Raw genomic sequence first — 27102 nt, 5'->3', positions numbered from 1 at the left:
GTGCTAGATTAGAGATTTTTCCACATGTCTTCAATTCTTTTAGTTTCACTTACATTTTTAGTTACATCTAGATTACTTAAAAACCAGTATAGAAGACCTACCCACAACATCTGAGATGGTTTAACATCTTGTCAACTAGTGCCAAGTTTTATCTTCTCAGAGCTCATACCTGCATAGCTTCCTTACCATCAATGCTTTTAAAATCCAAAAGATAGCTTCTATTGTCAACCAGGTATAGCTGTAAGCTCATTTTCACATAATTACCAGTCACTGGATTTCTTCTTCTTACACGTAGATGGTATGCATTCACTACCTAAAATGAAAAATCTTCTTTAAGGAAAAACATTCAAAATAACAAACTACAAAATATCTCCCTTATTGTTATTGCAAAGAAAAACATCAAAATAAATAATCTATAGAGGTGGGATAGAGAAGGAATTCCTGAATGATCTTTTTGTTTTTTACATTACATAGTAGTTTAGTATTTATTTAATCTCCACTGACAGTATTGTGTACAGCAATTAAAATTTAAAGGGAACTCAGAGACTCTAGGGAAGACTCCAGCCTTCTTTCCAGATATGCCTCTACTCTAAACCATCAATATTTTGGTTGCCCAGTCTCAACTTGAATACCTTTACCTATGAATAGAGAACAGACAGAAAAAGGAGAACTAACATGTCAGTGGTTTGAATAAGGCACTCTTAACAGGTACTATCACAAAATTTAAGTATCACAGTAATCTTGTGAAGAAGATATTATCTGCCTTTCGAAAATAAAACTGCAAGTCAAATAAAGAAGATTCTGGTTTTCAAAACATCTTACCAAATTAATTCCAAAAATTTCTCAATAAGAATTTTAAAGACATTAACATCTGTGTCTTAACTAAATAAAACTGCTTCAGAAAAGGAAGATCTGTTTTTTTAATGGTTTTAAAGAAATATTATTTTGTTTATTCATTCCATGTACAAATAATGAAATAAAAACATGTCAATTGAACATTTACATGGTATGTTTGAAAATTTGTTTTCTTCCACTAAAAGTACATTCACAGTCCTCAAGAAAGTAACAAGGGTAAAAGATACCTGCAAATGAAAAACTGATTTTCCCCCCACAAATACTCAAATAGAACTGAGCACTAATAGAAAAGTAAAATATGGGCTGAGAGTAAAAAAATATACTGCAACTAAGGATGAAAAGAACTAGTCAAATAAGAGAGATTTCTTCAACTTACAGAAAAGTATTTGTTTACTGAATAAATATGTTCTGATGGTATAGTTTGTATCAACTATTTGCTGCTACAGCTACTGGCAAAAAGAAAAAAATCCTCCCTTAAAGAGAGAGAAAAGTAAAAACATACTATCTTTGAAGACACATGACTTTTTACTGTTATGATGCATGCTGAAACAGGTGGACTATTTTCTCAAGAGATTTCCAGTTGATTAAAACTTTGTTTCTCAGCCAAGAATACTATTCTCTAATTCAAAAATGCATAGGTCCCCAACATTGACAGTTCTTCATCCTTACAGAGATTTATCTGTTTGGTTTTCTTTGAATGCACATGGTACATTATTGGAAAGAATGGGATTTATCAGCTAGAAGCATCAAGACCACTAAATTCATATAAATCAAAGCCAACTTTTTTAAATTGACCTTAGTACTCAACTCAGCAGCTCAGAGCAGCTTACTATACAAAAAATGGATTCTACAAATGATGTTTATATACTACAATTTCCTACCTTCCATTCAAAATCCAGCTGCTTCATAGCTCGGTAAACTTCAGCCATAATGTCATATGGTTTGCTCTGACTTCGGATTCCAAGATGCCACTTGGCTTTTTTCACAGCTAAAGATTTGGGTTTAGTTGTATTCAGTGCATCCAGTGGACATCTTGCTTTAGGGCTGTCTGCTATAAGAGGTGGCATCCTTTCTGGATGAGGTTTCAGGCCTGGGGGAATATGCATGGCACTATCATCCATAAAAGAACCAGTTGGGGGGCTAGAGGCGAGGTAGAACTCACTGGCTTGGTTCATTATTCTCCGATTGTCAATGATAAGATGATAAGCCACTGCAAGCTGGTCTTGAGGGTCACCACTATATAAACTGTTCATTACTTCTGATTCTGTACACTCAAATTTTTCACACACTTCTTTCACAGCCTCATCATCAATGACGTTAGCATCATAGGAGGGGTCTTCAGGAAATAAGTAACTGGGCAAATCTTGTTTAAACCATTCATGCTCTCTAGGAAAAATACCACAATACACTATTGTAAGAACATGCTTTGGCAAGTCCCAAATAATTTAGACACAGGGTAATACAACATAACAGAATCAGAAAAACCTGGGTCTCTAGTCACTTACTAGCTATGGGACTCTGGGTAAGTTAATTAACCCCTGCTCCTTAATAACTATGATTCTTCAGACTTGGCTATTTGGCTGATATTTTCTCAAAAATAAACAAAATGAGCCTGTCACTTCAAAAGAGCACAAATGACAGTATTTGTTGCCAATGATAAAATTCAAGCTTTTAAGCAAAATGTTAGAATTTTGTGTAATTTGTATCTGTCTCCATGAGTTTGAGAGCTTCTCAACAGTTAGAAAATTTTCTGTCTTTACAGGGAAGAGAATAATGACTATGATTTGATATTCCATAATGAAATGTGTCACCATTGGAACATCAGTCTACCTCAATAACCCAATATTTTCCATATAACCAATGCAAGATGTTACAGAATCATACACGGGCAAAAGATCCACTTAAAATGCAAAAGAGACCAGTGGATTTCAATGTGATAAAGTATAAAAGTTCACTGATATGTCTTCTTATTTGATATTGCAATTAACATGTTAAACTTTGGTTTAATATCAAAGAAAAATATCTATAACTATCTGAAAGGCTATGAAAATGTTCCACCCTTTTCCAACCATTTATCTGAGATCAGATATTTTTCCCAGACTTCAACTAATACAACATATTGCAACAGATGAATGAAGCAGCAGATAATGAGAATCTAGCTGCTGTTTCTGATTAAGAGGATTTGAAAAATTTAAAATAATGGTACTCTTGTCACCATGTTTTCTTATTTTGGAAAATAAGGTTATTTTTCATAAGAAATATTATTCAGGATAGCATAGTAGGTTTATTATTATTTTTAAGTGAATTATTTTTAAAATTCCTCAGTTTTGATTTCTAATATGATACTGATAAATATTAGACAAAAAAAGATTCTTTGGAGTCCTCAATTTTAAGACTGTAAAGGGGTATGCAATCCAAAATGTATGAGAACCAGTCTCCTAGATCTTATTTTCTCACTTTTCTGGGCCTTTGCATATGATACTTGTTGCCACCAGAGAATATCCCACCCCTAACATGTACTACTTCTTCAAGACTGTGTGAGCATTGCTACATGGTAAATTTGGCACTCCTTAAGCTAAATTCAGATCAGTATATATCTTACCTGAATGCTTTCTATTGACTAATTCATTTATCAGTATTTACTAAGCACATACTATGGTAAAAAAGGCACACTCCTTCTCACAGAGATTATATCTTAGCTAAACACAGATTAAACACTATCAAAAATAAATAGGTAGTTACAAATATACAAATAAAAAATCCTGTGATAAAGATTATGAGTGAAAAGCACGGGGTAAAATAAGAGTATATAATTCAGAATGGGAGTGGGTGATTAAGGAAGCCACTCTCAGTAATATTTAAGCAGATACCAGAATGATTAGAAGCCAGCTAAGCAGAGCTGGGGAACAGGCATTGCCAGCAAAAGAAATAATATACTCAAAGACTCTGAGATAAGAAAAAATTTTGCTATGTTCAGGGAGCTGAACTGAGGCCACAATCATGAAATCATAATGAGTTACAGGTTGGAGTGGCAAAAGATACCAGATATTTCTGACAGCTGCAGGCTATAAAAAAGGTTTTTGGACCTGAACCTAAGGTTGATGAAAATAGCTAAAAAGATTTTAAAGAGACAAGGGTGACATCTAATTTGCATTCTGTAAAGATCATTCTGCTTGTGATAAAGAAACTGAATTGAAAAGATAAAAGTAATAATGATGATGAGGAGGAGGATGCTAGTCCAAGTGAGAAATGATGGTGTGTCAGGCCTTGAGGATATATACAGAGATGAAACTTCCACAACTTCTAGTAGATGATGCTATTATAACAGTTGTTATAGAATTTTTTTCTTAATCCTCCCCACCAAACTTGGAACTCCTTGAAACAGGGACCATGCCTTATTCACCTGCATTCCAGTACCCAGTACAGAGTAAATGCTCAGTAAATGCAGAATAAATGATGAACAGCCAATGAAGTAAAAAACAAATTCATTAATGTTTAATTGCTTTATCATGATAATAATAAGCACCTAAATAAATGTTTAGTAATAAAAACAACTGGCAAAGACGAATTTTTTCAAAAGAAATAATAGAAAAAAATAAATTTTGTTACGTATCTTACATTTTAAAAAAATGACAAATGTGGAAGATGAACACTTTTGAATGAACTCCAAAAACTAATTCTTCCATAAAAGCAATGAGATTGGGGGGGAATGAATTGGGAAATTGGGATTGCCATATATACATTATTAATAAGAAAAAATAATCAAATTGTACGCTTTAAATATATGCAGTTTATTGTATGTCATCTGTATCTCAGTGAAATTTCTTTTAAAAAAAAGCAATGAGATTACTAGTGAAAATTGTCAAAATCAACTTTTTCAGAACTCTGGAAATTAACCAAAGGCTTGTAATAATCTGAGGAGTGTTTGTTTAAAAGAAAATGGTTGAATCTCTGTAAGAACAGCGAGATTTGTGACACTTTAAGTTATCCTATATCCATCTCTCTTTCCCCATTCCTATGGTAGCCCTGGAAACCAAGAGCCTCACAATCATGTAGCCCCCCAAAATAGCACCTAGCAACCACTGGAGTGGAGGGGCAGAATGGGGAGAAGAACAGGTTTAGAGTTCTCCAAAAGTCCTATCCCCAGAGAACTGTCATTATTTGACATGACTGGCAGTTCTCTGAAAACCTCTACTCTCAAGCCCTGTCTTCATCTGACCTAACTCAGAGCTCCTTCTACAAACAGGCTTCTCCCCAGAACATTTGTCAGAAACAATCAACGGCAACTGTCTAACATCCCAGCTGTCAAAAGCAGCAATATGAGCTGGAGCAAACAAGAATGTGGTCAAAAAACTTAAAAGGAAAAGTTAGGGAATAAGTTCCATAGGGGTCCTTGCAATACTCTTATATAATCCTGGGACCCACAAATGCAGGGCTGTGTGTATGCCCAAGAAAGTTCCTGATACCTCATCACTGGTTGACTTTGAGGCCCTGTGCTAGCAGGAATGAAGATTAATGCACAGTTATGAACTTCTCATTAAAGCACTGAAGACACACCCCAACATGCACACAGAGTCCCTCAGCAATGGCTGGGAGACTTATTAGGTCAAGGCCTTTAAGGAAAGCTTTGTCTAATAATTAGCTGACCATTAAGCTAACCAAGCAGAGACTTCAGTGGCCACCTATGACAAAGAATATGGACTTATGGAATTAGTTCAGTAAAATCACTAAACAAACAAGAGCAACAACAACATACAACAACTACAAATTCTAGGAATCTATGCAAGAGAAATAAAAACATATGACCATTTAAAAACCTATACATACATTTAGGCCTTACATTTAGGTGTAAGGCCAGACACTATAAAACTCCTAGAGGAAAACATAGGCAGAACACTCTATGATATACATCAAAGCAAGATCCTTTTTGATCCACCTCCTAGAATCATGGAAATAAAATCAAGTATAAACAAATGGAACCTCATAAAACTTAAAAGCTTCTGCACAGCTAAAGAAACCATAAACAAGACAAGAAGGCAACCCTCAGAATGGGAAAAAACAGTTGCCAACGAAACAATGGACAAAGGATTAATCTCCAAAATATACAAGCAGCTCATGAAGCTTAATACCAAAAAAGCAAATAACCCAATCCACAAATGGGCGGAAGACCTAAACAGACATTTCTCCAAAGAAGACATACAGATGGCCAACAAACACATGAAAAGATGCTCAACGTCACTCATCATCAGAGAAATGCAAGTCAAAGCCACAATGAGGTATCACCTCACACCAGTCAGAATGGCCATCATCAAAAAATCTAGAAACAACAAATGTTGGAGAGGGTGTGGAGAAAAGGGAACTCTCCTGCACTGTTGGTGGGACTGTAAGTTGATACAGCCACTATGGAAAACAGTTTGGAGGTTCCTTAAAAAACTAAAAATAGAACTATCATATGATCCAGTAATCCCACTCCTGGGCATATACCCAGAGAAAACCATACTCCAAAAAGAAACATGTACCATAATGTTTATTGCAGCACTATTTACAATAGCCAGGACAAGGAAGCAACCTAAATGCCCATCAACAAACGAATGGATAAAGAAAATGTGACATATATATATAATGGAATATTACTCAGCTATAAAAAGGAATGAGATGGAGCTATATGTAATGAGGTGGATAGACCTAGAGTGTGTCATACAGAGTGAAGTAAGCCAGAAAGAGAAAAACAATTATTGTATGCTAACTCATATATACGGAATCTAAAAAAAAAACAAAAAAACAAATGGTACTGATGAACCCAGTCACAAGACAAGAATAAGGATGCAGATGCAGAGAATGGACAGGAGGACACGAGGCTGGGGGGGCGGAGGGGTGAAGGGGAAGCTGGGACAAAGTGAGAGAGTAGCATAGACATATATATACTACCAGCTGTAAAATAGATAGCCAGTGGGAAGTTGCTGTATAACAAAGGGAGATCAAGTTGATGATGGATGATGCCTTAGAGGGCTGGGACGGGGAGGGTGGGAATATGGGGATATGTGTATAAATACAGCTGATTGACTTTGGTGTACCTCAAAAACTGGTACAAGAGTGTAAAGCAATTATATTCCAATAAAATAAATAAACAAACATAAAAACCTATACATAAATGTTCACTTGGCATCATTACATAAGAGCCAAAAAGTGGAAACTCAAATATCCCTTAAGTGATGAATGCATAAACAAAACTGAGTATATCTAAACAATGGAGTATTTTTCAAGCAAAAAAGTAATGAAGTACTGATATATGCTACACCATGAAGAACAATGAAAACATGATGCTAAGTGAAAGAAGCCAGACTCAAAGGGCCACATGCCGTATGATTCCATTTATATAAAATGTCCAGAAAAGGCAAATCCATAGAGACAGAAAGTAGATTAGTGGTTGCCAGGGGCTGCAAGGAGGAGGAAATGGGGATAGAATTTCTTTTGGGGATGAGAAAAATGTTCTGGAATTAGATAGCAGTGATAACTATATAACTTTGTGAACATACTAAAAACTACTGAATCATACAATTTAAAGAAGCAAATTTATGGTGCATTATATCACCATACATATAATGTGAATTATATCAATATATAATGTGAATTATATCAATAAAATAAATGTTTAAAAAACAATAAATACAGAAATAATCTAAATTTTCATTTCTAATTAATTCAGAAAAGGAATCACAGTTTTTCATAATAATAACAGTGCTGATTAAAAAGCCATACTTTGGGGGAGGGGGGAGGGATAAATTAGGAGGTTGGAATGAACATATACACACTACTGTATATAAAATAGATTACCAACAAGAACCTACTGTATAGCACAGGGAACTATACTCAATATATTGTAATAACTTATAAAGGAAAAGAATCTGTAATGGAATATATATATATATATGCATATATATATGTGTGTGTGTATAACTAAATCACTGTGCTATACACCTGAAACTAACATGACACTGTAAATGAACTATACTTCAATTAAAAAAAAGAATAATAATAAGGCAACTCTCCACATGTTAAAAAAAAAAGCCATACTTCCAGTTTTTAATTTTCAGGAGTCAATTTTGAAATTAACTCTACCAAGGTAAGCAGTAACCAGGATGTTTATGACGGGTCACCTGAGACAAAATCAATTCATTTCATATCAAGTATCTAGCAAAATGCCTGTTATATAATAACCATTCAATAATTAGTAACTCTTTCTCTGTTGAACCATATTTTGTCAAATGAAGAATTCCCAAACATTAATAAACAGAATATGGATAAATTAAAAAATGATGAAAACTATAAACTCAAGTTATTATTTTAAGTACAGAGATGGTTGCCACTATTTTATACCACCTACATATGTGTAAATTAACTCAACCTGGTAGACTTTTATTTACATTTTTCTGCTAAAGGCTGTAAATATACAGACATCTGTTTTAATACAACAGAATCAGTACTTTTACTATTCTAAATGTACATACTGATACGAACAGGTGCAAGTATATATTTTAGCACATTTAATTTTCTTTCTAAGGAAAAGCCAATTAAGTGAACTACTTATTCTAAAGAACTATGAACACAAAAGAGTTTTTCCCTGCTAATAAGTTCATTTCCATAACTAAATCTGGTGCTAATTTACAATTTTACATTTTTATGTATGAGGCCTGGAACACTAAGAGAGGCTGGGGGAAGAAAACTGTACATGAATGCAACAGGAATGCAGAAGAGACCAGCAGCAGTCACACAACCAACCACCTCAGCCACATTTAAATATTCCAAGAGTCATATTACAGCTCATGAAGACAAGGCAAAGTATTCTGGAAAGATGTCAAAAGAATGCATGTGCAAATAAATACCTGATGAAATATTAGGTAAGAACAAAAAACCCTCTAAGAAACACGACTGATAAATAAAATGTAGAGGGCAATGAATCATCCTGACTTGTGTGTGCTATATAAAGGTCATATTCACAGTAACACCAGCAACTGCACTTTCCAAAGTTTCTCGCATAACAAGAAATCCTTCACAGTGAACCCACTAGCAGCTATTTTTGGATTCAAAATCTTAGCAAAACTTTTTATGGTTTATTTCATCAACCATATGTAAAATATATAACTCTCACCCTATTTTTCCATTTGAAACTTATTCAAATACTTTCTGAGTGTATACTATATTTCTAGGCCTTCTAGCACTATATATACAAAGATGATAAGACACTCTCTATCCTTTTATAGTTACAAGAGAGGAGAAAGACACACTGAAAACAGCTAGATACAAAATGAGAATGAAAGCATGAAAAGCATGAACAGAATGTGGAAATCACAGGAGCAGAAACAACTAACACTTCCCAGGAGAACCAGAAGTGATTTCATAAAGAAGGTGATAAGTGAGCAGAATTTTAAAGGATGAATAGAAATCTTTCAGGTCCAAAAAGACAGAAAAGGCATCAGAGACAAAGGGAATAATATAAACAAACACGTGAAGGCACAAAATATGCATTATGTTTGAGGAACAAGGAAAAGTTCATTGTGGCTGTAGCTCTGGCATAAGGGGTATGGTGGTGAGTGCAGGAAGAACCAAGCAGAGCTTTACTATGAAGGGCCTTGTATGCTTTGCCACCTAAACTGAAAAGTTTGGGAAACAATCTGAAATGGTTAAAAGCTGAGTGACAGGATCAGGTTTACGTAATAAGGGAAGTAAAATTCGTATAAAATAAAGTGTTACAGAGCCTAACACAAAGCAGGCATTCAGTTAGTGGTACTAATATTAATACTAGAATATGTACTTAATAGCAACAAAAAATATTCACCTTATGTCTTTTATAGTTGCTCGTTTCAGGGGGTCAACCTGTAGCATATGCATCAGGAGAGTGGCAACAGAACGATTGAGATATTCTGGGATATAAAAAACACCCCCTCGGATCTTCTTAAACAACGTAGGCACATGCTCATCATCAAATGGGAGGGTGCCGCAGAGAAGAGCGTACAAAATAACACCGCAGCTCCAGATATCAACCTCAGGTCCAGCATACAATCTAGGGGAAAAGATGACAACACGAAACTGAAATGCAAGGGTCACTTCTTATCTACCCTGCTTCTATATGTACCTATATACACAGTATAGACTCCATATGTATTGCTTTCCGAAGTCTTTAATGCAGTCCATGGCCACTCCCCAACACTCAATAGTTGTTCCCCAGAGAGCATTAATTGGTCTAACCAATTACTATTCAAATTTCCCAAGAGAAAAAAGTATTTTTATTTATTTGACACAAACTAAACTGATTGACTAATTAAAAAACATAAAACTTTCTATGTTTGATTTCTGATAGAAACATTGAAGTAGATGACCATAAACTTGAAGGAAAACAATACTATATAGTGTATAGGCTAAATCTTCTTGCCATAAAGCTATTACAAGAAAAGAAAATGCATGTATAATAGAATGTTTATGCCTGGCACACCTATTTTAAAGAATACTTGAAATAGTAAAGTACCTAACTAGTCCTACGGCAATCTCTCTGACAGTATTCATGTATCACATTATCCTGGGTACCTACTACCTTCATTCTAATCACTCGGTAGCTTGTGAAGCTAAGATTACCTTTATCCAGAAAACCTATGCCTAGAATGTTATTCCTTTTTTCTCTCACCTTTTCACAGTATTAAAATTCCTGTGACAGCACATTACCAAACTCAAACCTAAGTCTGAAGTAACAAAGTAAATCTCTACAATTCCAATTAAAAAAATACAACCTATTTCAATAAAAACTGCTGTCCATTATTTACATTGTTTGCTGTCTACTCCAAACTCCTATATCTGCAATATCTTTTCTATATTTTCTTTCACAGAATTCTGTTAACTTTGGTCACCCTAGAAGACTTGAGTTTATCACTGCAATCTGTATAAACATTTAAAAACGTACCAATGAGTAAGTTATGTGAATAATTCCAGTCTCCTCGTATGCAGTTTAATTTCACGAAATGACAATACTGTCCCCCCAAAAAACCTCATTCTTCGAAAGACAAAACATAAAAATAATACTGTCTGCTTTATAAAGGAATATATAAAGTATTATTAAAGGACTGTGTCTAAGAAGTAAATGACACTAGTTAAATACAGCAAATGCTTGTTCTCCTAGCTGCAATTTTCTAAAATGAAAAAAAAAAAAAAAATCAAGATTTTTTTTCAATTTTTAATGGAAAAACTCCTTAAATACATTCATAACAAAATCTAAATTAAATGTTTAAAAAAAATTTTAATGTAACTATTCTCTCTTCAACAACAGAAAATTAAAGGGACAATGTGTTTCTATCATGTTAAAAATCTTCCAAAGAGAATGTATTATAGTTCAATGTTATCAGAATGAACAGAACCTTACTCTTCACATATTATTACCTGCCTGAGATGACTTCAGGTGCTGCATAATTTGGGGATCCACAACTAGTTCGCAGAAATTCACCATCTGACATCATATTAGATAATCCTGAAAATAAGAGTAATATGCTTACCTGGTGCTAGATATGTTCAAAAGTAAATACAGATAAATGCATAAGGAAAAACGTCAAGTCTGTAATGCCTCACATATCATAATGTTTTAAAAAGCAGTGGAAAGGATCTGTTAGACCATTTCAGAGTGCTTATACATGACAAAAAAGCTCAAGTACCTCATACGTAAGATTAAAAATAAATTTCTTTTCTAAATAAGAATGTTGACTCATTTCACAAATATGAGGTTTTTCTAAATTATATGAACTTTTCCAAATACAAAAGCATCAAAATATTATTTACCCACTTCTGCAGGTGAAAGAAAATAGAGACTATTATTACTTTTTTATACTCCGCTTTCAAAAGCTTTTTAAAATATCTCTAAGTAGAAATCAGATAGGCTCCAAATTATAAAGATTACGTTCCAAAAGTTTTTAATTTGGAAATCTTTAACTCAACATACAAAAATACCCTATTGAACCAAAAATCTAATTGAACTACAACACTACGTAAGTTTTGCGATTTAGAAAAGAGAAATAGGAAAATGAATTTCCTGGCTTTTAGATTAAACACAAGGTACAGACAAAAATTTTAAATAAGTAATGCTGAACACTGGTACCTTTTCATCTCTTTCTATAATCTCTCATGTCCTAATCCCTTTCCTGCAGTGTGGCACCCTGTCTACAGTAGCGGAAACACTTTCTGTTTATCCCAGGAAGTGTTCAGGGCATAAAAATTACATCTCACTTTCTTATTTTACCACCAACAAAAACTCCTAATCTTTTACCAAGTTGTTAGATGTTACCCTGCAGTCCACTGACATTCCTCCTCGATCAATTCCGGACTACAACACTCCAAAACTGCATGCAAATTTTCATGCACCTCCATTTAAATGCATTTATCAGGGAAAGTGCCCATGCTTTCATTAGACTTTCAAAGGCGTTTGTGGCCTTCACAAACAAACAGTTAAGTCTCATTTCCTCGGGAGGCAATGCAGACTGAGTGAATTTACCTTGCCACAAGCCCTCTAACTTCTCTAGAAGTACTCGCATTTTCTAAAAGTGGCTTAAATGAATAGAGCAAACTAGTGTGCAGACTGTGCAACTAATCCCTTTCCACAGTACAGAATTTACATCATTGAAATGGAAAGTTCTTAGTTCATTTGGAGTTGGTACTGACACACTTGCAAAGGCAGCTAGTACACTTCTAAATAACTCTGGAGTTACATACCAAAATCAGCTATCTTGGCATTCATGTGTGCATCCAATAGCACGTTCTCTGGTTTCAGGTCTCGATGAACGACCATATGCCTGTGACAGTAATCCACGGCAGACAGAATCTGCTGAAAAAGCCGCCTGGCTTCCATTTCTTCAACCTGTCAGGTATGAAAGAAACTGCACTAAGAACATTTGGGACATCTACATAGCAAAGGTTTTAGTTTCATAATCAGCCTAAATATAAACTAAGTAAGCAAATTAGAATTGTGTTAGAATTCTCAACAAAGAAGACAAACAAGCCAAAAACGTGCATTCAAGCTCAACATGTCAATCAACAGGTTTCTCTTTGCTGCTAGGCAGTTATAGTTCATTTTCAATTAATGTTATTAAATGTGCACAATGTTTCAGGGAATCAACAAGTAAAATAATCTAAAACAGAACTTACGTGAAATCACTATGAAAAGGAAATAACTGAAGATTCAGCATGATGTTACGGAACTGATTTTTCATTTTGAAAAGCAAAATGAAAAATGTTGGCAACTAAAATTTTATTTCCTAAAATCAGTATTTCATAAGGTACACTTTTAAAGAAATGCATCTAATACTCTATGCTTAGTTAGACATTATTACAGAAGAAACCCCGACTTTGAAGGTATCTTTGTGGTTTCCTGTTTCTCACTACTTTCCTCTTTTTTAGCTTAAGGGCTTATCGTACTACATAGCATGTTACTCACCCGTCCATGTTTACAGATGTAGTCAAATAATTCACCACCAGACACATATTCCATTACCATAAAAAAATCTGTTGGAGTGCTGATCACCTGGTATCTTTTTAGTAAATGAAAAAATTCAATAAAAAATGTTACTTTAACCAAAATCAACCTAGTACATCATTTTTGCTATAAATTGATATTCCAGTGTTTTACAATATTTTAAGATGGCAATGAATTATATAACATTATCAAAATAATCACAGAGATATAAACAAGGAGCTTCACAAAACTCAATTACTTCCTGGGGCTTATAGGTTTCCCTTCAGATCCTCCCTTTCATGTTTACAAAATCTAGGAAATCCCTCATTCCTCAACAACTAAATTAAGCATTAATTTTTTCATTTAAACAAAAATTTGGAAATGAGGTATGTCGATGGAGGTGAGGTACCTTATATTTAAACATAAGTGAAAAATATTCTAGGAAAGGTAAAATGATACCAACAGGGATACGATCAGCAAAATCTACAAAGTAGAAAACGATCCTTTTTGCAAAAAATAAAATGCAAAAAAAAAAAGGGGGGGGAGGAAGGTATAGATTAAAATAGTATGTTTTATACTATATGACTTTTACAATAAAAAAAAAATCTTTTTTAAGTAAATCAAGAGACATGTTGACCAATTATACTGTATAGACTTGCTTTGATTCCAGTTTAAACAAATCAACTTTAAAAACCATTTATGAAACAATCAAGAAAGTCTGAATATCAAATGAATGGTTGATAATATTTTAAATGTTTAGGTGTGATACTGAACTGTGCTTGTTTTATTAAAAAAGCCTTTATCTTCCAGAGTAGATACTGAAGATTTTATAGATTAAAAACATACTATTTGGGATTTGCTTCAAAATAATGCAGGGTGGGAGAAGTAGGAGGAAGCACATAAAATAATACATTGATAACTGTTGAAGCTGAATGACAGATACATGAGGCTTCATACTTTACTTTTGTATTCATTATGAAATTTCTATATTAAAAAAATTAAATACATGTATATATATGTGTGTGTGTGTGTGTGTGAAAATACATATGTATATTTTCTAGGCACTCAAAGCTGAACATATAAAACAATAAAGAACTTCAGCTCTATTTGACAAAATAAAATTTTTCTAAAAAACTACAACTTCCACATCCACAGAGTTCTGAAACTTTAAAAACAAGTTTAATAATTTTTTTAGATTGTTATGAGACATGTATTTTATCCAACATTTTGCCTATCATTTGTACAATGTAATTACGCTACCACCAGTGTTTTTCCTTAATTTAGAATGTAACAAAGCATAATTGTTTTTGAAAGGTACTATGGTATATGTTAGAAGGTATGTGGATGCTTCAATCAGAATTGTTTACATTAAAGGTTGATACCACTCTTGCAACCACACTGGAAAGTGATGGGTATTTTTCCACTTCCTCCTACTCTCCGCTCCCTGATCAAACAATATATCTTTTTCTTTTCGTTTATTTTTGTTGCTGTTGTTGAATTAATGCTAAATGTTAAAGAAATAAAAGCTGTTATTGTTAAAAAAAAAGTTAAATATAATATTAGTATTTTAAATGAAGGTTGCATTTAACACATAAACGAACAACTGTTCTACTCTGCTTTTATTTATTTATTTTTAGGTTCTTTATTGGAATATAACTGCTTTACACTCTTGTACTACTCTGCTTTATTTATAAAGAATTATTTATAATCTGGTTGATGGTGAGCAATATCTAAATTACACTGAGTTGCTATTTAGAGCCACTACGTACAGCTGTGCAGTTCTGCATGGCCTAATGGCACCCAGTGGAAGACATAAACAGGGGCTGAGAAGTGGCCCAGAGGCCACCCTGTAGGCAGTATACCTTGACACAGGATGTGTCAGAAGCAGGGGAACCTTTTGGTAGTCTACCCAGATGGGGCACCTTTTATTATGAATGTGCAAAAAATAAAGTATGTTCTAAATGGTGGTTCTGGTTACTATTTTTCATTAAAGAGGAGGGAAAAAATGGCCAGGAAATTGGTGATATAACTATAAACTATATATTTTAAGAAGAGGGCACAACATGTATAAACTAAACACTTGCAAAAAGTAAAATATTAACATGACATTAATACTTCAATTAAAAAAGAAATAGAAAAAAAGTAAAATATTCAAACCGTAGTATTGAAAATGATTACAGATTTTCAGAAGAAACATTTATAATAGCAATTGTTAGTCTCTGGGATGAAATATGACAATGTACCCCACTTTATACAGAATAAACTAATATAAATGGCAAATAAGGTTGAGTCTTCTTCAAATGAACTGTGAAAAGGGAATTTTCCCTGAGAACTCTAGAAAGAAAAAAAAAAGGTTCTCTAAAAGCAATCCTAACTAACTGAATAAAATGAATAGTGAACAGCAGGAGCACCTACCCTGTCACCTCACTGTTGGCTCATCTGATTTATTAACAGAATTCTCAGGCACTTTTCTGTTTTGTACATCTTTGGGGTATAAAAGAAAAGAAGTGATGCAATTCTAATAAATTTAGCTGCTGATTCCTCTGAGTATATCATAGGTCTTCAATAAATACTGTTGGATCCAGAGCCCTGACCAGATTTCAGTTTGATTTTTATTTTCTTTCTAAAGACTAGATGGCGGTGTGTGCTTCCAGCCAAAGGTGTGTGATGTCTGTCTCTTTTTTGAGATGTTAGCAGCCATTACTGATTACAGCCTAGATTTTATTAACTTACAATGTAATTTTATATGCTGGCCAACTTCCAATGTCTAGTAATGAACTATAGTCTAAAGGAAATCCTCCCTCAAAAACCCCACTGTCTCTGAAGCACAGGCCATTAGATTACACTACCCAGTACCTTTTCCTGTTATAGTCATCAACCAGTCTCTTTGTCAACTCCCTTTCATTCTGACTTAATGTCTTTTCCCCCACTGCTAACACTGTCATCATTCTGGATGAACAAGATATCCATACAGATGACCTGTCCAATACATGCCTGCTAATTTCTTTGACTCCTCAGTTCTAAGTCTCTTTTCCTCTACCACACACAGCCACTCACACTCTATGGTCATAGACTAACTCCTCCAATTATGCACCGGATTCCTTTGCCCCATCTACTAAATGACTTTGTTTCTACAATTAGCTCTTCTTCCTCCTGTATCAATCTCTCCCTCTTGACTGAATCATCCCCTTTGGCATACAAACATTCTATAATATCTCCCATCTTAAAGAAGGAACCCTGTTTAGACCCCACACTCCCCTCTAGTTACCACGGCTATGTCTCTCCTCTCAATAAAATTCCTTTATTGTCTATTGTTACTATCTCTCCTTCTGCACCTCATATTCTCTCCTAACAGGTTTTTGTCCCCACCATTCCAATAAATTGGTTCTTTTCAAAGACACCATCAACTTTCACCTTGCCAAATCTAACGGTCAATTCTCAGCCTTGTTTTACTCAATATTCAGCAGTATAAGGAACAGTTAATAATCTCTCTTTCTTCAAATATGTTTTCCACTTGGCTTCAAGACACCAAATTCTCTTGGTTTTCCTCCAACCATTTTAACTGTTCATTTTCATTCTCCTTCGCTGGTTCCTCCTCATCTCCCAGACAGCTTTACATCATACTGCCCTAGAGATCAATTCCTGAAATTCCTTTTTATTTATATTCATATCCTTGGTGATCTCATCTAGTCTTTGAGCCTTATATACCATCTATATACTAATGACTTCCAAATTTATCTCTAGTTTATACCTCTTCCCTTAACTTCAGACTCACATATCAAATAACCTACTTGCATCTCTACTTGGATGCCTAATAAGCATTTCAACTTCAAAAAAAACCAAAATCAAATTCTTGATACCTAACACCCCACTTCAAACTTGTTTCTCCTACAATCTTTTCCATTTCAATTAATGACAACTCCATTTTTTTAATTTGCCCAAGCCAGCTAACCTTGGAGTCATCCTTGACGTCTCTCATAATCTAAATCTAACCTGTCAGCAAATGCTGTTCTCTACCTTGAAAATAAATACAAAATACGCTTACTTCTCAACACTCTCCACACTATGCTCTATTCCAAGCCACCATCTCTTTTACTCAAAATACTGCAATTGACCCCTAACTGATTTCTCTGCTTCAACATAAGTCAGGTCATGTCATACTTCTGGTCAAAACTTTCCAATGGCTTCCCTTTTACTTAGAGTTAAAAGCCAAAGCTCTTACAATGGTCTAGTATCCCCTACACAACCTGGCTTTCCTCTATGACCACATCGCTTACTCCAATTCCCCCTACATCACTCTGCTCCCATGATCTACCATCTATAGCAATTTCCACCTCAGCACCTTTGTATGTGCTGTTCTCACCATGTGTTATTCCCCCCTCTAGATATCTGCATGCACATTCCCTAACCTCTTTACAATCTAACATACAACATATTTTACGAATATTGGATTTATTGTCTATCTCTTCATCGCCACCTGCTGTATGCACGCGCGCACACACACACACACACACACACACACACACAGAATACACACACACACAAAATACACACACACACGAATACAAGCTCTATAATAGCAGAGATTTTGTTGCTGTCATCTTTTTGTTTGCTGATATATCTCCAGTGCCTAAATGGTACCATTTGTTGAGCACCATTTGTTGAATGAATGGATCAACAAGCTAACTTTCTGGCCTTTTTTTTCTCCATCTCCCTAGGCATAGTCTGTGCATTAGACAAACCAGACCATTTGTTTCCACCACACAATGTTCTTTACCACCACACTTTCATCCTTTTGCTTTGTTGTCCTCCTAGAATCATTAGGACCTTGTCATATGTCACTTCCTTACATACACAGTAAGCAATCACTGAACACCTGAACACCTACTACTGTATCAGGTGCTGGGGAGATAAAGATGATATTGGACATCTCCATTTAGATATCTAATGGGATTCTCAACACGGCCAAAGCAGATCATTAATGTTCACCTGTATTCCAACATAGTTCTCCTCCATTCTTCCTATCTCAGAAAATGGTATCATTTTCCTGTTAAAAGCTGTCTAGAAGTTAGATAAGATAAAGATTTGAAAAGCTGGCAGGCAAAACCATCTCTACCAAATTAGAAAGTATTGATCCTTTGATCAGTTAAAATGAAGTTTCCCTAAGAACCACGGGGGAATGAAAAACAAGGACAAAAATCAATTCAACAAATTCTAGTTCATGGGAAAGTTTGGAGTTTCCATTCAATTCTATTTATTCCTTTTAATTTTCTCCCAGTGAGGTTTTTTTCAATTTGAGTTAATAGACAAATTATGCAATACATAACCTTCATTTCTAGTATTTAGTTTTCAAACTTTCTTGCTTATTCTAGAAGCCCATTCTGTAGCAAGGAAACTATTCTTGGCAGTTAGTCCAAGACTGCAGAAAACAAACAAAACCACTAAAAGGATCAGGTCTCTTTCCCTGTTTAAATCACTAACACTGTTAAAAGGCTATGTCAATAAGCTTGTTCTGAAGCAAGAATACATCAATGCCTTTTTAAAAAAAATTCAGATTCATTATCAAAGAGGCAATGTGGCTGGATGGATTAAGCTCAAGGCTGGAAGCCAGAAGCTTTAAACACTGAATTCACCTCTGCCAGTTTACCTTCTGACCAACTCTGAGAACATTCTGAAACTCCTTCACAAAATAGCAGATAATTAAATAATTCTAAAACAGAATGAGAGAAGTAGTCAAACCAAAATCAAACAATTATCAATAATTATAGGAACGGAAGCAAGAAAACAACAGTAGTTACAACATCAAAAATAAGCTTTTAAATCCTCATGACAACTGCAACTGCTTATTGATAAAATGATCTGTGTTTATAGGAACAGAAAAGGAACTAGAACTCATACCCTAAATGGACAGTTTCACTGGGATCTTTCAGGCTTGGCATTCTAAAAGTGATGAGGTCAAGAAATAGGGAAAATATAGAGATATCTCTCCCTTCTCCACCCTCACTCTGGCATGTGATATTTTTAGCCTGGCTTACAAGTTTTTTCCTCTTATAGGAAATGACCACTCAGTAAGGAAGAGTAAAGAGATTTAGCTTAGAAGTCATTCAGTAACTAGAATAAAATCATCATTAACATGGAGTTGAAGTCAGACATGAACTGCTTCAGTTAACTGAAAATCATTTGGAATCATGAGAGGACTGGAATCAGCTTGTAGGATGCCAATTTCTGCTTCTGGGTCAATGCACATCAAATAGTAGACATTATAACAGTGAGAACACATTTAATTCTCATATAGCACCATGAGGTATCCCCATTTTAAAGTTAAGGAAACACAGAATAGTAGAGTGAGTCACTGAGTTCATAGGTGATATTTTAATTCCTATGATAATCTTTAAAAACCTGTATATAGAGGCTTCCCTGGTGGCACAGTGGTTAAGAATCCTCCTGCCAATGCAGGGGACATGGGTTTGAGCCCAGGTCTGGGAAGATCCCACATGCCGCGGAGCAACTTAAGCCCATGTACCACAACTGAGCCTGTACTCTAGAGCCCGTGAACCACAACTTCTGAGCCCACGTGCCACAACTACTGAAGCCTGCATACCTAGAGCCCATGCTCCGCAACAAAAGAAGCCACTGCAATAAGAAGCCCTCACACTGCAAATAAGAGTAGCCCCCACTCTTCATAACTACAGAAAGCCCACACACAGCAGTAAAGACCCAACACAGCCAATAAATAAAAACAAATAAATTTTTTTTAAAAAACCTGTATATACATATTATGGATCATCTAGAGTATAGGTCTTAGATTATAACCTTATAATCAAGTACTGCCATGCAATTTCAGGGACCTAATTTCTTGTTCATTTTTATCAAGTGAACTTCAAATGACACTGAAGCTTACTGTTAGAATGAAGTTTTCATCATAGTGATGTGAAAACTGAGTCATCACAGGTCACCCAATGGCATGTCAAACCCAGAAAAAGCCTTCTCTGAACAGTCAGTGGAATATTCATGCTGTTGGTAAGATACACTGAGTGGGCTCCCTTATTTAACATACCAACTTGCACTGGCTCCCTAGCAATAAATGTATCTAGTTATAGAAAAGCCTAAATGCGTGTTCCAAATCCAGCAATAACTGGATCCACATTCATTTAAGGATTTCAAGAACGCTACTGTATTGGTTTCCTATTGCTGTCAAACTTAGAACTTAGTGCTTAAAACAACATAAATGTATTATGTATTATCTTACAGCTTTATAGGGTAGAAGTCTGACACATGCCTCACTGGGCTAAAATCAAGGCATAGCAGGGCTGCCTTGCCTTCTGGAGGCTGTAGGTGAAATACATTTCTTTGTATTTTCCAACTTTTAGAGACCACCTGCATAATTTGGCTCATAGCCCCCTTCTTCCATCTTCAAAGCCAGGCACAGACAGCTGAGTCCTTCTCACATCCCATCACTCTGACCTTGCTTCCATCCTCAAATCCCTTTTTCTGGCTTATGTTTCCCTTTTCCACTTTGAAGGACCATTGTATTACACTGGGACCACCCAGATAACCCCCAAAAAATCTCCCTATTTTGTCATCTGATTAAAAACCTTAAATCTATCTATAATGTTAATTCTCCTTTGCCATGTAATATAAGATACTCACAGGGGATTAGGACATCTGGGCAGGGGGCACTATTGCCCACCACAGCTACCATGCAGCCTTGTTATTAGGTAAACAACATACCTCTACAGGGTTATCAAGTTATTCCCCACCAATGCTGACATCTAAAGATTGCTCACGAACAAAGCTGAGGCTAAATATAACCTCTGACTATAATGAACTAGCAAACAAAACCTCAAAGATATTAATACCGGTTTTCTTCTCAGTTTTCTCGGTACTGGAGTAGTTATTAACAGCATCGTATTTGAAATCAGACATTAACTCAACTACTAGCTCTGCAACTTACTAGCTATTTGACCTTGGGCAAGTTGCTGATACTCTTTAGATATGCAATTCTCCTATCTATAAAATGAGGATAATAATACTCCTTATATACTTATGAGGATGAAGTGAAATTATATATGTAAAATGCTCAATACAGTTTCTAGCAATTATCAGTTATTCAATAAGATTATTATTTATTTTATTAAACTCTATCCAAGGTTTAAGATAAAAGTAAAGACAATTTTCAGTGTTTAGCATATTACATTTTCACAATTAAACACAACTTCAAATGATGTAAAGGGAACACTGCTGCATACTTAATATCTAAATTTTCCATCTAGTTGATGTTTAATTATCTCCCAATTTAATTACTTAGGTTATTTATTAAAGTCTTAATTTACTTAGCTTCTAAGTCTGCAACTTGTCTTATCAAAAAAAAAATTTCATTTGCCTTCCTAAGGGCTTTACTATCCGTAATTAAAGTGATGACTGCAGTTTTACAAATAATACTATGGCAAATAATCTTTAACAGTTACTTTCTACCTTTTCCAAAAAGAAAATATCCTGATATGTTAATTAAAAGTGGCTAGAAAGTAATTATAAAGTAAATCTAGAAATAGCAAAGTCCTAAATAACCTTCAACATGAATGCCAGACATGAGTCAATTAACAGACTTTTAATTCTAAACCAAAAGTATGCAAAAAAGGATTGATGAGGTTAAATGAATTAACACTTGCTAAATATAAATATGAAAAAATTGCATATTTACAAAAGTTTAAAAATAATTATTTGTAAATTCAAATGTAATATTTCAAGACAGTTTCTCTTTTACATTATCAGGTGCAAAAATACTTACAGTTTGATAATATGAGGATGACGAAAGAGTTTTAGATTTTGAATTTCTCGTTTTATTTTTCCAACAACATCTAAACTGCGAATCTTCTGTCTATTTAAAATTTTAACTGCCACTTTATGGCCTGTCAATTGATGTTCTCCAACTAGAAAAAAGAAAAAGGAAAATAACCTTGCTGTCATAGCAATGTAATCATTTATTCATGCTTCCTTCCACTGTAACCCCAAATTTTCATTACTAATATATATCACTTTGATATCACTTACTGCATAGAACTTTTCATGTCTGTCTCTTCTACTGGAGTATGCACTCCTTAAGAACAGACACTCTATCACTCTCTTCTGTATTTTCAGCACCTGGCACAGAGATGTTAATTAAATATTTGTGGCAAGGAAAGGATTACTAAATTTCATATTTCTACCTAAAAGTATAATCATATTTCAAACATCTTTTGGACAGAACAAAAGAATTTACTATGTTTTGTTACTTTTTCCTCTTCCAGTTAATCCAGTCACTGTATTATTGTAGAATAAATAAGTGCTACAATAAACTAAAACTCATAACTAGTTTCAATAATATTTCATTAGAAAGTCCACATGGAGCCCTTTTTTCTGACTTTTCTATAAAGCTTTCCTGTTCTCCCCCTATTTGATGGAATCTCTAGTTCTTTCAAACCCTCACAGTATATTTATAAAGCTCACGTGTCAGTCATCATTTTTAGGCTATTATATGTAATTGTGTTTTTGAAAAATCATATGACTTGAGCTATTAGTTCTTACTCTCCTTGAATAAGGCAGTCAGTATTCATCTGAATCCCCTAGGAAGTATACAGCACAGTATTTTGTACATACTAGATGCATCATACTTCCTGATTTCAAACTACATTACAAAGTTATAGTAATCAAAACACCACAGTATTGGCATAAAACCAGACATAGAGATCAATGGAATAGAACAGACAGCCCATAAATAAACACATGCATATAAGGTCAATTAATTATGACAAGGGAATCAAGAATATACAATGGGAAAAGAAAGTCTCTTCTACAAATGGTGCTGGGAAAATCAGACAGCCACATACAAAAGAATGAAAATAGACCTCTATCTCACATGTTAAACAAAAATCAATTCAAAGTGGATTAAAGACTTAAATTTAAAACCAGAAACTATAAAATTTCTAGAAGAAAACATGGGGGATTAGTTCCTTGATACTGGTTTTAGCAATGATTTTTTGAACTTGACAACAAAAGCAAAGGCAACAAAAGCAAATATAAACAAGTGGGACAGCAAAAGAAACCATCAACAAAATGAAAAGGCAACCTACTGAGTGGAAGAAAATATTTGAAAATTATATATCTAATAACGCAGTAATATCCAAATTATGTAAATTACTCAACAACTTAACAGCAAAAAATCAAACAATCTGATCTGAAAAATGGACAGAGGAACTGAATAAACCTTTTGCCAAAGAAGGCATACCGGTGGACAAGTACACAAATTCATCAGGTACTCATTAGGTAAATCATCACTAATCACCAGGTAAATGTAATTCAAAACCACAATGAGCTATCACCTCACATCTGTCAGAATGGCTGTCACTAAAACTGAAGAGATAACGAGTGTTGGTGAAGATACAAAGAAAGGGGAACACTTATGCCCTGTTGATGGGAATGTATGTTGGTGTAACCACTATGTAAACCAGTATGGAGATTCCTCAAAAAATAGAACTATCATATGATTCAGCAATCCCACTTCTGGATATTTAAAGGAAATAAAAATAGGATATCAAAGAAATATCTACAGTCCCATGTTCATTACAGCATTATTCACAAAAGCAAAAATATGGAAACTACCTAAGTGTCCATTAACAAATGAATGAATAAATAAAGAAGTGTGGTGTGCATATTCTCTCTTTCCCTCCCCCCCCCCAGCCTCTCTCTCTCTCTCTCTCACACACACACACACACACACACACACACAATGTAATATATTATTCAGTTTTGAAAAAGAAAGAAATCCTATTTTCAACATGAATGGACCTTGAGGGTATCATGCTAAGTGAAATAAGCCAGATAAAGAAATACTACATGAGATCCAATTATATGAGGCATATTAAAGAAAAAAGTTAAACTCATAGAAACAGAGAGTAGAAAAGTGGTTGCCAGGAACTGGAGGATGAGGGAAATAAGAGGTGGGTAAAAGGGTACAAACTTTCACCTATAAGATGAGTAAGATATGAGGATCTAATGTAAAACATTACCATGATAAACAACACTTTAAATATCTTATAATTTTGTCAATTACACCCCAATAAAGAGGAATTTTGAATTTAATTAAAGTTTTTTAAAGTTATTGCTTTGTCTATGATATCTGAAGAAATAACTGACTCATCTTTATCCCTTAAGAAATTTTTCCTCCTGAAGCAATGGCAAAGAAATGGTATTGATGCAACTGAGGGAGGATCAAGATGGCAGAGGAGCAGGACAGGCAGTTCACCTTCTCCCACAAAAACATTAAAAGCACACCTACAAGTGGAACGATTCATACAGAAAATCTACTGAATGCCAGCAGAAGACCTCAGACTTCTAAAAGGGTAAGTAAACTTCCACATAACCGGGTAGGACAAAAGGAAAGAGAAAAAGAAAGGAACTGGGACAGGGCCTACACCCCAGGGAGGGAGCTATGAAGGAGGAAAGGTTCCTGCAACCTGGGGAGTACCTCCACCAGTAGGGAGATCAGCCTGGATGGAGGGGGAGCTTTGGAGCCTAGGAGGAGAGTGCAGCAAGTAGTTTGTGGAAGGCAAAATGGAAAGTAACCAACACAGAAGGTCAGTACTGCCACTCTGCACTCCCCAGCCTTAGATGCTTGTCTCTTGGTGTGGGTGGGGTCTGGATGATAAAGCTCACTCTTCAGAGATCAGACCCAGGAAGAGGCCAGGGTTGCTGTGCAGAGACAGCCTGAAGAAACTGGACTGTAGCAACTGAGGGGTACTCAGAAGAAACCAGGGCCCACAGGAGAGGCAAGGCACCATCACTGGGGAGCACACAAGGAGAGGGGTGGGAACACCATAAGAGCATCTCTCCCTGTGAGCACTTCCAGACAACAGGACACTGTCTGCAGGAGCTCCAGGGGCAGGCACAAGTCATCCCTGCCATCTTGGGCTCCAGAGGAGTGCTGTCCCAGGAGTGCACGGACAGCAGCTACTATTAGGAGACCAGTGAGCAGGTCTGCTCCTGCTGTCCCAGGAATGCATGAATGGCAGCCACCCCTAGAAGACTCGCAAGCAGGTGCCAAGCCCTGCCCCCACTGTCTTGGGAGTGCACAATGGACACTGCACCTGCACACACCATCATGGGGATAAGGCCAGCCCATGCTGAGGAAAAAGAAAGTAAGCATCCAAATTAAAAGTACCTCCTCAATCCTGGAAAAGGTGGTGGAGTAGAAGGTCTTGAGCTCACCTCCTGTCATGAAAACACCAAAATCACAACTAACTATTGAACAATGATCGACAAAAGACTGGAACCTACCAAAAAACGGTATTTCACATTCAAAGACAAAGAAATAACCACAACAAGATGGTAAGAGAGGCACTTTCATGACATAATCAAATCTCACACCCCTGGGTAGGTGACCAACAAACTAGAAAATACCTATATTGGAGAGGTTCTCCTACAAGAGTGAAAGTCCTGAGCCCCTGGCAGGCTCCCCAGCCTAAGAGTCTGGCATCTGGAGGAGAAGCCCCCAGACCATTCGGCTGTGAACGCCAGTGGGGCTGGGTGCAGGAGCTCCATAGGACTGGGGGAAACAGAGACTCCACTCTTGGTGGGCACACACAAGGTTTCACATACACAGGGGCCCAGCAGAAAGCAGTGACTTCATAAGATCCAGAACTAGACCTACCTACAAGTCTTGGAGTGTCTCCTGGGGAGGTAAGGGTTGGCTGTGGTTCACTGTGGGGGCAAGGACACTGGTGACAGAGGCCCCAGAGAATACTGATCAGCGTGACCTCTCCCAGAAGTCACCATTTTGGCATCAAGACCTGGCCCTACCCACCAGCCTAGAGGTTCCACTGTTGACATGCCTCAGGCCAAACAACCAGCAGGATAGAAACACAGCCCCACCCATTAGCACCCACTTAGGCTAACTGAAGCCATACTGAGCTCACAGCCACCACAAAACACACCCCTTGACATGGCCCTAACCACCAGAGGGACAAGACCTAGCTCCACCCACCAGTGGGCAGGAACCAGTCCCTCCCACCAAGAAGCCTGCACAAGCCCCAGGACCAACCTCACCAACCAGGAGCAGACACCAGAAGCAAGAGGAGCTACAATCCTGCAGCCTGCAGAATAGAAACCATAATCACAGTAAGTTAGACAAAATGAGACGGCAGAGAAAAATGTTGCAGAGAAAGGAACAAGATAAAAATCCACAAGAACAACTAAATGAAGTGGAGCTAGGCAACCTACCGGGAAAAGAATTTAGAGTAATGTTAGTAAAGATGATAGACAATCTCAGAAAAATAATGGCGGCACCGATTGAGAAGATACAAAAGATGTTTAACAAAGAGCTAGAAGATTTAAAAGATCAAAGAAACAGAGATGAACAATACACTAACTTGAACGAAAAATACACTAGAAGAAATAAATAGCAGAATAATTGAAGCAGAAGAATGAATAAGTGAGCTGGAAGACAGAAAGGTGGAAATGACTGCTGAGGAAGAGAATTAAAAAAAAAAAGAATGAAAAGAAATGAGGACAGTCTCAGAGATCTCTGGGACAACATTAAATGCACCAACATGTGCATTATAGAGGTCCCAGAAGGAGGAGAGACAGAGAAAGGGCCTGAGAAAATATCTGAAGATATTATAGCCCTAAACTTCCCTAACGTGAGACAGGAAATACTCATTTAAGTCCAGGAAGTGTAGAGAGTCCCAACCAAGAGAAACCCAAGGAAGAACATGCCGAGACACATATTA

The 27102-nt window shown here is 35.8% G+C and overlaps 1 protein-coding gene across 2 annotated transcripts in view; it reads right to left on the bottom strand.

Annotated features, from left to right (window-relative positions):
• The window catches only part of PRKAA2 (protein kinase AMP-activated catalytic subunit alpha 2), a 63635-nt gene that overhangs the window by 9691 nt on the left and 26842 nt on the right, over positions 1-27102 (bottom strand). Inside the window, exons 2-9 of one of the 2 annotated variants that reach the window (XM_057712212.1) lie at positions 22391-22480; positions 22128-22269; positions 13322-13415; positions 12601-12745; positions 11281-11368; positions 9692-9916; positions 1737-2241; positions 187-313 (exon numbers count right to left, since the gene is read on the bottom strand). In XM_057712212.1, coding sequence (XP_057568195.1) covers positions 187-313; positions 1737-2241; positions 9692-9916; positions 11281-11368; positions 12601-12745; positions 13322-13381 — 1150 coding nt within the window. In that variant the 5' untranslated portion in view covers positions 13382-13415; positions 22128-22269; positions 22391-22480. The remainder of the gene's footprint in view (positions 1-186; positions 314-1736; positions 2242-9691; positions 9917-11280; positions 11369-12600; positions 12746-13321; positions 13416-22127; positions 22270-22390; positions 22481-27102) is intronic. The other variant, XM_057712204.1, reaches the window with a different exon arrangement.

Source organism: Hippopotamus amphibius, chromosome 1, assembly GCF_030028045.1.
Source record: "Hippopotamus amphibius kiboko isolate mHipAmp2 chromosome 1, mHipAmp2.hap2, whole genome shotgun sequence".
In the NCBI taxonomy this organism is placed as follows: Eukaryota; Metazoa; Chordata; class Mammalia; order Artiodactyla; family Hippopotamidae; genus Hippopotamus; species Hippopotamus amphibius.
This window is presented reverse-complemented; position numbering and strand designations above follow the sequence as displayed.